Source organism: Oncorhynchus nerka, linkage group LG6 (genome assembly GCF_034236695.1).
Source record: "Oncorhynchus nerka isolate Pitt River linkage group LG6, Oner_Uvic_2.0, whole genome shotgun sequence".
Classification (NCBI taxonomy): Eukaryota; Metazoa; Chordata; class Actinopteri; order Salmoniformes; family Salmonidae; genus Oncorhynchus; species Oncorhynchus nerka.
Window position 1 is genome coordinate 81,950,932 of NC_088401.1, and position 12,072 is coordinate 81,963,003.

Below are 12,072 nucleotides of genomic sequence, written 5' to 3' on the forward strand. Positions count from 1 at the left end.
ACTACTACTTCAAGGTCTCAGAGCAAGTGACGTCACTGATTGAAACGCTATTTAGCGCGCACCGCTAAGCTAGCCGTTTCACATCCGTTACACACAGTGGGTGAGTCCGACCTTGCTGTTTGACGTCACTGATTGAAACGCTATTTAGCGCGCACCGCTAACTAAGCTAGCCGTTTCACATCCGTTACATACAGCGGGCGAGTCCGACCTTGCTGTTTGACGTCACTGATTGAAACGCTATTTAGCGCGCACCGCTAACTAAGCTAGCCGTTTCACATCCGTTCCATACAGTGGGTGAGTCCGACCTTGCTGTTACATGTCACTTTACTTCTGCAAGCTGTAGAAGGCTGGCCCACCACCTGCAAAGTTCCCAGAGATCTCTGCTCCACTGAAGTCAAAGCCAGAGTTCTGTTGACAGAGTGGGAAGTGACACACAGGTGGAAGAAGCAAGTCAAATCTCATTTTATTTGTCACCTGTGCCGAATACAACCTTACTGTGAAATGTTTACTTACTACAAGCCCTTAACCAACAATGCCTTTCAAGAAGTAGAGTTAAGAGAATATAAATAAAATAAAGTAACAAGAAAATTACACAACCATGGCTATATACAGGTGATACTGGTACCGAGTCAATGTGCGAGGGTACAGGTTAGTCAAGATCATTTGTAAAGTGACTATGCATGGAAAATAAACAGCAAGTAGCAGCAGTGTAAAAACAAAGCAAGCCTGCATGTTAATATACCTTCATCTATTTATGTTTTTAGATCATGTGGATGAAGAGGTTTGAGGCTATTGAGAAGTGTAATCAGTGTTTGTGTTAATGCTCCTTGTGTGACTGTCTATAGCAAGGGTGGGCAAACTTTTTGACTCGAGGGCCACATCGGGATTTTGAAATTAAACGGAGGGCCACAGTTTTTGAGGGACCAATTGTTTGTTAAAATCCATTTGCAGGGTCCTCCCTCGTGGAGCAGCGGTCTAAGGCACTGCATTACAGTGCTTGAAGCGTCACTATAGACCTGGGTTCGATCCCTGGCTGTGTCACAGCTGGCCATGACTGGGAGACCCATGAGGTGGTGCACAATTGGCCCGTCGTCTGGGTTTAGGGGAGGGTTTGGCAGGCCGAGATTTCCTTGTCCCATCGCTAGCAACTCCTGTGGCGGGCCGGGCGCATGCACTCTGACACGGTCGTCAGGTGTACGGTGTTTCCTCCGACACATTGGTGCGGCTGGCTTCCGGGTTAAGCGGGCATCATGTCAAGAAGCAGTGTGGCTTGGCTGGGTCGTGTTTCGGAGGAACGCATGGCTCTCGACCTTCGCCTCCCCCGAGTCCGTATGGCAGCTGCAGCGATGGGACAAGACTGTAACTACCAATTGGATACCAGGAAATTGGGGAGAATTTGAGGTGGTATCCCCACCTCTGTGGAACCTCTCCAGAGTTAGTTTCCTCTGCATCTGGTCCTGGAGCCAGGTATCAGTACAGTACTCTCCCTCTAGCAGAGGCCCAGCAGTTACCTCCCTCCCTGTTCGTCTTCATCAGCACAGTACTCTCCCTCAAGCAGAGGCTCAGCAGTTACCTCCCTCCCTGTTTGTCTTCATCAGCACAGTACTCTCCCTCTAGCATAGAGGACCAGCAGTTACCTCCCTCCCTGTTCGTCTTCATCAGCACAGTACTCTCCCTCAAGCAGAGGCTCAGCAGTTACCTCCCTCCCTGTTCGTCTTCATCAGAACGATACAGATCAGACACATCACTTAGCAGATATTGGTTGAAAATAAACCCCAACAGCTTATCCACTGAATGAGAAATGTGTAGAGAGGAATGATTGAGTCTATCTTGTGGAAGACTGATTTATTATGCAAGCTTTACACTCAACCATTATGTGTTGATTTAATTCAAAGAAAATGGATGATCCACCTAATGTCCACGTTCCTTCATCAGCAAGAGAGATGCCCAAATCATTTACCGTGGAAGTACAAGAGACGGGACTATAAGCAAATACAATATGCAATCCTTCAGAGTCAGCGACTGAAATGACTGCAACACTTAACAAAGAGCTGTAGTTAGTTTCAGAATGGGTGGGAAAGAAATAAGTCCTAAATATTTCTCAAACTAAAAGCATTCATTAAACCCGAGATTGACTTCATCACTACTTGTTTTTGTAAGAAGTGTTGACATGTTGAATGCACCGAGGTGTCTGTTTAAACTACTAGCACACAGCTCAGACACCCATCCATACCCCACAAGACATGTCCCCAGAGGTGTCTTCACAGTCCCCAAGTTCAGAACAGACTATGGGAGGAGCACAGTATTACATGGAGCCATGACTACATGGAACTCTATTCCACATCAGGTAACTGAAGCAAGCAGTCAGAATCAGATTTTTAAAAACACTTAAAAATACACGATATGGAACAGCGGGGACTGAGAAGAGACACACGCATACGCACACACACACTCTACACACAATCTACACACACATACATTATGATATTGTTGTATGGTGGTATTAAACATTTTGTATTGTAGATATGAAGTGGTGTAATAATGTTATATGATGAAGAGGAAGAGTAGCTGCTTCCTTGGCAACAGCTAATGGGGATCCATAACAAATGCAAATACCTGTAGCATACTTGCAACCAATAACAGCAAACAAACAGGTGAATAACATGGACCAATAAGCTTGCAGTTCACAACCATGACTACCAAAATTCACCTGAATCTTGCCGATGTGAGGTCACCAGAAAACTACCTGAACATCTGGTTCAGGGATACAGTCATAGACGACACAGTGAAACCACAGACCACGTGTAACCACGCCAGCTCAGGACCTCCACATCCACAGACCACGTGTAACCACGCCAGCCCAGGACCTCCACATCCACAGACCACGTGTAACCACGCCAGCCCAGGACCTCCACATCCACAGACCACGTGTAACCACGCCAGCCCAGGACCTCCACATCCACAGACCACGTGTAACCACGCCAGCCCAGGACCTCCACATCCACAGACCACGTGTAACCACGCCAGCCCAGGACCTCCACATCCACAGACCACCTGTAACCACGCCAGCCCAGGACCTCCACATCCACAGACCACGTGTAACCACGCCAGCCCAGGACCTCCACATCCACAGACCACCTGTAACCACGCCAGCTCAGGACCTCCACATCCACAGACCACCTGTAACCACGCCAGCCCAGGACCTCCACATCCACAGACCACGTGTAACCACGCCAGCCCAGGACCTCCACATCCACAGACCACGTGTAACCACGCCAGCCCAGGACCTCCACATCCACAGACCACGTGTAACCACGCCAGCCCAGGACCTCCACATCCACAGACCACGTGTAACCACGCCAGCCCAGGACCTCCACATCCACAGACCACGTGTAACCACGCCAGCCCAGGACTTCCACATCCACAGACCACGTGTAACCACGCCAGCCCAGGACCTCCACATCCACAGACCACGTGTAACCACGCCAGCCCAGGACCTCCACATCCACAGACCACATGTAACCACGCCAGCTCAGGACCTCCACATCCACAGACCACATGTAACCACACCAGCTCAGGACCTCCACATCCACAGACCGACCACATATAACCACACCAGCCCAGGACCTCCACATCCACAGTCCACATATAACCACACCAGCCCAGGACCTCCACATCCACAGACCACATATAACCACACCAGCCCAGGACCTCCACATCCACAGACCACATATAACCACACCAGCCCAGGACCTCCACATCCACAGACCACATATAACCACACCAGCCCAGGACCTCCACATCCACAGACCACATATAACCACACCAGCCCAGGACCTCCACATCCACAGACCACATATAACCACACCAGCCCAGGACCTCCACATCCACAGACCACATATAACCACACCAGCCCAGGACCTCCACATCCACAGACCACATGTAACCACACCAGTCCAGGACCTCCACATCCACAGACCACATATAACCACGCCAGCCCAGGACCTCCACCTCCGGCTTCTTCAGCTGTAGGATCATCTGAGACCAGCCACCTGGACAGCTGATACAACTAAGGAGTGTTTCTGTCCGTAATAAAGCCCTTTTGTGGGGAAAAACTCATTCTGATTGGCTGGGCTAGGCTCCCCAGTGGGTGGGCCTATGCCCTCCCAAGCCCACCCATGGCTACGCCCCTGCCCAGTCATGTGAAGTCCATAGATCAGGGCCTAATAAATGTATTTCAATTGACTGATTTCCTTATATGAACTGTAACTCAATCAAATCTTTGAAATTGTTGCGTTTATATTTTTGTTCAGTGTATGTAATAGCTACATCTTTATCAAAGCATTCATTTAAATAAAGTGTACTTGGAAAATACATGTAGCGGGAATGAGAATTATTTGTGAGTCACCTACTGTACAGTATGCAGGTAAAACTAGATGAGTTTTGGAAGGATGGCATCGCAAGACTAAGGGATGGATTACAAGTTACAGAATGGTTACCTGGAGGAAAATGGGGGAGGGTCATGCTTTTTCAATTTCAGTCAAGGAGTGGGGTTTAGTATTTTTTAAACCTAGTCCTGGGAAGGGTCATGTCATTTGTAATTCATGAAATGCCTATATTTCTAAACGTTTTATAACGAGTTACTTATTAGACTATAGATCGATGTGCGCCTATAGGCTATTTAGGGTGGTCTCAATCAAATGCTCCAGTTTCAACTGTTCTGCCTATGGCTATGAAACTCTGACCTGTTCACCGGACATAATACCTGTCCCAGGCCTGCTGTTTTCAACTCTCTAGAGACAGCCGGAGCGGTAGAGATACTCTCAATGATTGGCTATGAAAAGCCAACTGACATTTACTCCTGAGGTGCTGACCTGCTGCCCCCTCTACAACCACTGTGATTACTATTTGACCCTGCTGGTCATCTATTAACGTTTGAACATCTAGAAGAACGATCTGGCCTTAATGGCCATGTGCTCTTATAATCTCCACCCGGCACAGCCAGAAGAGGACTGGCCACCCCTCAGAGCCTGGTTCCTCTCTAGGTTCCTTCTTTGCTTGGGAGTTTTTCCTAGCCGCCGTGCTTCTACATCTGCATTACTGCTGTTTGGGGTTTCTGTATAGGCTGGGTCTCTGTATTTCTTTATAAATACATTTGATTTGATCCATAGTCTACAGACTACAAAGTGTGTGCTAGGAGAACCACAGAGCAAAGTTATATTTCTAAGACAGCTGCTGGGATGGTGTAAATAAAATGAGGCTGCATTACACACTGTAATGGATATTCCAACCCTGAGCCCTGGCCTGCTCTGACCAATCCAAAACTTTTTTGTGTGCTGCCTAACCAATGGCTGTGCTGTGTAGGCTTACGGTGACAGTTCAGGAGGAGGATCAAAGGCTTTTTCTAAAAATAATATTGCGTGTGGACTACCCTATGTTCTGTTCAGTTCAAGAAGGAGAGTGTGAAGAAGAGGACTACTATAACTGAGTTTATTAAACACAATATATGTGTATTGCCCCTGATGTATTTATCCGACTTATTACCTCACAATAAGTCAGGTTCTAATAACTTACATTGTGTCGCTGAAACTTCCCCTGATGTATTTATCAGACTTATTACCTCACAATAAGTCAGGTTCTAATAACTTACATTGTGTCGCTGAAACTTCCCCTGATGTATTTATCAGACTTATTACCTCACAATAAGTCAGATTCTAATAACTTACATTGTGGTGCTGAAACTTCCCCAGATGAATTTATCAGACTTATTACCTCACAATAAGTCAGGTTCTAATAACTTACATTCTGGTGCTGAAACTTCCCCAGATGAATTTATCAGACTTATTACCTCACAATAAGTCAGGTTCTAATAACTTACATTCTGGTGCTGAAACTTGAAACAGCAGCCACTGCAAAATCAATGGGAAATGGCCAGCTCATGGTGCTGAAAGTAAGCATAATTCATTTCAATGTCTTCATTTTACTAACGACAAGAGGGCTTTGTGTTGGATACTTTTTCTTCCTATTTAAGAGGTAGGCCAACCAGTTTGACAGACGACATTAGGCTATAGGCCGTTATATCCATAGATTTGTCCATCAATTCCTCAACTCACAATGCACTCTTCAAGTATCCTACCTCCATGTCAGTGAAGGGCTATAACTAAAACTCAAATTGAGGGGGTATGCCATAGACCTACCTTTTATTAAAGAAAATGGCCCCCCAAAAAACTCAGGCCTACCCTTGCAAGCTTAAGATTTTGATGAATCCGATTATATAAAGTGATCTATAACAACGCTTTGGTCCACTATGCTTTATGCTAGAAACAAGCTAACATACATGGGAAAGACGTGACTACAATGAAAGTGGGGATATTATTGTTTCCTTTCTTTGACGTTTAGAGGCTGCGCTACAACCTTCTTTAGTCCAGGAGACAAAAAAAATAGACTTTACTTGGGAAGTAAACTAACCCTGTCACTATCAATTGATTAAGCTATTCGCGTTCGGTACAATAGAAGCTATTTAAACCCAGAGAGCTTTTAGGGAAACACTTGAGACCTTCTGTCGTTGAGTTAAGACACGGAGGAAGAATAGCCAGCAACTAAAGCTTCAAATGTTCTGCGTTGGTAGGCTCCTAAGTGGCGCAGCGGTCTAAGTCACTGCATTTCAGTGCAAGAGGCCTGGTTTGGATCCAGGCTGTATCGTGAATGGGAATCCCATAAGGAAGTGCACAATTGGCCCGGCGTCGTCCGGAGTAGGCCGTCATTGTAAATAAGAATTTGTTCTTAACTGACTTGCCTAGTTAAAACATATATATTTAATTTACTCTGTTAGGGGTGGAAAGGTAGACCTACTCTGTCTGAGGTGCGAACCCACAACCTTCTGGTCCGTTGCCATCTAATGCTTTCACGACAAAGAACAGTTTCTAATACCACATATCTAAGGATCGATCTGGTCTGCCCAAGAAGTGAGGGTAACCAGTAAACATGTTCTCTGGTATCCACTTTGTTTTAATTATTATTTTGGTGTCGGGAGAGTCACTTTTTTTGCTTTGCGTTCGGGAAGGTAAAATATATTTTGCTGAAGGGAGGGCCATCCAGTTTCATTGAAAAGAAAGACGATTTTCTCAATGTAACTCTAATTTTAAATAACGTTGACTCCCTAACTTTGAAATGTGGTTGTTGTGTAGCCTAACGGTGAAGACTTGTTGCCTTTTTGACGTGTAGTTCTATCAGTTTGTATCCAAGATTACATTTGACTTCTTTGCCAGACGTCCCGCGGAGTACATTCACTTCAATAAATACATCCTCCGTGGTTTGGGACCAGTTTCCCCGTGGTGTTTTACACGGGATAACACCGCTTCTCTCCTCCAAGAGGAACGACATTGCTGCTGGCTTAGCAACCCTCTCACGCCCCCTGAACTGATGGTTAGCTAACCGGCTAGCTAGTTTAATGTTGTTTATTCTCTCAAACGATGTCCAGGTACCATCCCAAAAACATATACTTATATGAATAAGCTATCTGGAAAATATGACAAAATGTGTGTGGGATAGTATTTACACCAGGCAGTCAGCTCGTTCAGAAACTTCCTGGAGTTACTTCCTCGCTGGTGGATTTTCCGGTGGCTCAACCGATAAAAGTGAATGGACAGCGCCACCTATTGTTTAGACGCGCAGGGATCAAGACTCTTGATCTAAAAATAACTCTTTACAAATATCCTTGAAATTCCATCCAAGATTATACATTTTAACAACTGGAAGATTATAGCTCCCTGAGGACACAATACAACTGTTTACATGTTTACACATTTTCCCATCTTTTCTGTAATCCAACGGTCACTGTCTCTTTTCCTAAAGAGTGCCCCAGTCTAAACATGGTTTGGATTTTCTGTGCTAATCTCCTAATTCGATTACTTCACACGTCCTTGTGTTTAAAATACATTCAGTTTAGACTAGCGGAGGACAGAGAAAGGCTGACTATTTAATTTACACTCAAAGAGTTGACAGGGAACGTTTTTCAACACACCTGCTGCCAAGGATGGCTCTCTTGATTCTGACATTGGTCACTTTGCCCTGGTGAGTAAAATAACCTTTTTCTAAATTGATCAATGGTTAGGCCTCTATAGTTTCTTGAATGTACTTCAGTCATGTATGATAGTAAACAATCCTAATCCTAATAGGTTTAACCTACTAATCTTATAGGTCTACACAGGACAGTCTAAATGGTCATCAATTATGATTGTATTGATTTCTTACAGTGTTGGCTGTGTCTATGGACAAGAAAGCTACGCAGGTGAAAACATCACCCGCATTCTGGACCGACTACTAGATGGATATGACAACTGGTTGCGACCAGGATCCGGAGGTAGTTCTGTCCTCCTCTATCCTGATTTATTTGACTATATTTTACATCTACAGAACTTTTCATTGAATACGTAGGAAATAGCATAATTTGACTATTACACTGTACATCACTTTTTACCTGGTTAGTTTCTCTAAACAAATTGTTCCAAGTCTATTTACAGTTTTCCATATTTTTATGAGCAACAATTAAAATCACCAGATCCTTTTCAGGTATGGTCACAGAGGTGAAAACAGATATCTTTGTCACCAGCTTTGGCCCAGTGTCAGATGTGGAAATGGTAAGAAACACTCAGCATATTCCCACATAGGCTTACTGTCACATACATGTGCAGTATGTCAAATTAGCAACTGTGTTTGTATGTTATCTTAACACACAGTTTATCATGCATTTATTATACATGGGTGTTAACTGAGCTTTATTGTCCACTGCACAGCTGCCTTATGGGTAGACTGGAGATTAGATAATGAGCCATTTAGTTTGATTAGTCTGTTTCAATACACTAACTAGGGGAGGGTCCTGGGGTCCTTCTAAATTAACATGTCAAGCAAACTGAATGCTCAAACGGATTGATGAATGAATATCTATAGGTAGTTATTGTCCTAATCATCTCATCTTCTCTCTGGACTGTCTTGTCGGATCAGGATTTAACTGTAGATATTTAGTTACAAACACATTTATTATGTCTATGGTTTGGAGCAGGACCTGCATTTTGTAATGTGCAGTCCTCTGGCCTTCTTCAGGACTGTAGAAGCTAGATTCTAGGTCTACATTCTATATTCTAAAGTCCACATTCTAGATCCAGAACCTGTCTGGTGATCAGTCATCTAAAGCCCGGCCTTCTATTTCCTCCTCAGGAGTACACCATCGACATGTTCTTCCGACAGACCTGGGTGGACGAGAGGCTGAAGTACGACGGCGCCGTGGAGATCCTGAGTCTCAACAACAAGATGGTGGATAAAATCTGGACACCCGACACATTCTTCAGGAACTCCAGGAAGTCCATCGCACACAATATGACCACTCCCAACAAGCTGTTCCGCATCATGCAGAACGGGACCGTCCTCTATACCATGAGGTAACCTGAGCCCCGAGCCCCTCCTCCCTACCCTCCTGCAGAACCTCTTCACCATGAGGTAGTCCCTCCTCCCTGGACCCTCCTGTAGAACATCTTCCCCATGAGGCAGTCCCTCCTCCCTGGACCCTCCTATAGAACCTCTTCCCCATGAGGTAGTCCCTCCTCCCCGGACCTTCCAGTAGAACCTATTCACCATGAGGTAGTCCCTCCTCCCTGGACCCTCCTGTAGAACCTCTTCACCATGAGGTAGTCCCTCCTCCCTGGACCCTCCTGTAGAACCTCTTCCCCATGAGGTAGTCCCTCCTCCCTGGACCCTCCTGTAGAACCTCTTCACCATGAGGCAGTCCCTCCTATCCTGGACCCTCCTGTAGAACCTCTTCCCCATGAGGCAGTCCCTCCTCCCTGGACCCTCCTGTAGAACCTCTTCACCATGAGGTAGTCCCTCCTCCCTGGATCCTCCTGTAGAACCTCCTGTAAAACCTCTTCACCATGAGGTAGTCCCTCCTCCCTGGACCCTCCTGTAGAACCTCTTCACCATGAGGTAGTCCCTCCTCCCTGGATCCTCCTGTAGAACCTCCCGTAGAACCTCTTCACCATGAGGTAGTCCCTCCTGCCTGGACCCTCCTGTAGAACCTCTTCACCATGAGGTAGTCCTTCCTCCCTGGACCCTCCTTTAGAACCTCTTCACCATGAGGTAGTCCCTCCTCCCTGGACCCTCCTGTAGAACCGCTTCACCATGAGGTAGTCCCTCCTCCCTGGACCCTCCTGTAGAACCTCCCATAGAACCTCTTCACCATGAGGTAGTCCCTCCTCCCTGGACCCTCCTGTAGTCCCTCTTCCCTGGACCCTCCTGTAGAACCTCTTCACCATGAGGTAGTCCCTCCTCCCTGGACCCTCCTGTAGAACTTCCTGTAAAACCTCTTCACCATGAGGTAGCCCCTCCTCCCTGGACCCTCCTGTAGAACCTCTTCACCATGAGGTAGTCCCTCCTCCCTGGACGCTCCTGTAGAACCTCTTCACCATGAGGTAGTCCCTCCTCCCTGGATCCTCCTGTAGAACCTCCTGTAAAACCTCTTCACCATGAGGTAGTCCCTCCTCCCTGGACCCTCCTGTAGAACCTCTTCACCATGAGGTAGTCCCTCCTCCCTGGACGCTCCTGTAGAACCTCTTCACCATGAGGTAGTCCCTCCTCCCTGGATCCTCCTGTAGAACCTCCTGTAAAACCTCTTCACCATGAGGTAGCCCCTCCTCCCTGGACCCTCCTGTAGAACCTCTTCACCATGAGGTAGTCCCTCCTCCCTGGACCCTCCTGTAGAACCTCTTCACCATGAGGTAGTCCCTCCTCCCTGGACCCTCCTGTAGAACCTCTTCACCATGAGGTAGTCCCTCCTCCCTGGACCCTCCTGTAGAACTTCCTGTAAAACCTCTTCACCATGAGGTAGCCCCTCCTCCCTGGACCCTCCTCACCATGAGGTAGTCCCTCCTCCCTGGACCCTCCTCACCATGAGGTAGTCCCTCCTCCCTGGACCCTCCTCACCATGAGGTAGCCCCTCCTCCCTGGACCCTCCTGTAGAACCTCTTCACCATGAGGTAGCCCCTCCTCCCTGGACCCTCCTGTAGAACCTTTTCAACATGAGGTGAATGAAACGCTTTGTGGCCAATTAAGACTGACTATTATTATTATTATTTAACTAGGCAAGTCAGTTAAGAACAAATTATTATTTTCAATGACGGCCTAGAAACAGTGGGTTAACTGCCTTGTTCAGGGGCAGAACAACAGATGTTTACCTTGTCAGCTCGGGGATTCGATCTTGCAAACTTTTGGTTACTAGTCCAATGCTCTAACCACTAGGCTATTATGCCGGTGCAGTGCTGCTTTGCACAGAGGAAACCAGTTGTGTTGTGCTGTGTACACAGTTTTTTTTACACAGATCTATACGATGAAATCAGAAGTCTAATGTTGTGTATTCTGTGTATCTCAGACTAACCATCGTTGCTGAGTGTCCCATGAGGCTCATGGACTTCCCTATGGACGGACATATATGTCCTCTGCGGTTCGGCAGCTGTGAGTACTCAGTCCTTCGTTTGGCTCTTTCAGGAACTAATTAGGGTTGTCACAGTTAATCAGTTAACTTGTATTCACTTTTTGTAATTTTATTACACAGATGTTGTTGTTTTTTTAATCGTGATTAATTGCATTGTCTTAAAAGCGATCAAAATACACTGAAAACATCATCGACACTGCTAAAAAGAACAATGCGATTGACATTGAGGTTAAAGAAAGTGTGCTTGGAACTGTTACTGTAGACACAATCAATCCATATTCTGGTCATGTTTTATTTTGTATGAAAAAGCATAAATTACAGCTTCATTTGAGCAAATTCTGAATTTGCGATTTAATCGTGATTAATCACAGCAAATCCTGTGATTTAATTCAGTAACATTTTGAAATGATTGATCGTAACAAAACAGACTTTGAGCAGAGAGAGAGAGAGAGAGAGAGAGAGAGAGAGAGAGAGACAGAGAGACAGAGAGACAGAGAGACAGAGAGACAGAGAGAGAGAGAGACTTCATGCACTGAAACCATAATCTTCATCTGCTCCAGCTTCCTCAAAACAGTTTGCTCCATATCCCC

At 46.0% G+C, this 12,072-nt stretch overlaps 2 protein-coding genes across 2 annotated transcripts in view; one reads left to right on the forward strand and one right to left on the reverse strand.

Annotated features, from left to right (window-relative positions):
- Positions 1–265: 265 nt before the first annotated feature.
- On the reverse strand, positions 266–7,383 carry LOC115125075 (nudC domain-containing protein 2-like). The gene is made up of 7 exons (XM_029654573.2): positions 7,203–7,383; positions 6,209–6,228; positions 1,912–1,948; positions 1,700–1,747; positions 1,593–1,637; positions 1,415–1,468; positions 266–410 (listed from the first exon to the last, which is right to left on the reverse strand). Exons 1-7 carry the CDS (start codon positions 7,381–7,383, stop codon positions 325–327), a joined length of 471 nt encoding a protein of 156 aa, XP_029510433.1. The 3' UTR covers positions 266–324.
- An 849-nt stretch (positions 7,384–8,232) lies between these two features.
- Positions 8,233–12,072, forward strand: part of LOC115125074 (gamma-aminobutyric acid receptor subunit alpha-4-like) — a 71,051-nt gene continuing 67,211 nt past the window's right edge. Inside the window, 4 exon segments of the mRNA XM_065019094.1 lie at positions 8,233–8,362; positions 8,572–8,639; positions 9,217–9,437; positions 11,420–11,502. Of these exon segments, the coding sequence (XP_064875166.1) occupies positions 8,233–8,362; positions 8,572–8,639; positions 9,217–9,437; positions 11,420–11,502 (502 nt within the window).

Coding starts and splice junctions, on each gene's coding strand:
- LOC115125075 (XM_029654573.2), bottom strand. CDS start 7,383: ATGTCGTTCCTCTTGGAGGAGAGAAGCGGTGTTATCCCGTGTAAAACA. Junction 6,229..7,202: donor ACACGTCAAAAAGGCAACAA/GTCTTCACCGTT, acceptor GGTAGGCCTGAG/TTTTTTGGGGGGCCATTTTC. Junction 411..1,414: donor TCTGGAGAGGTTCCACAGAG/GTGGGGATACCA, acceptor CACTCTGTCAAC/AGAACTCTGGCTTTGACTTC.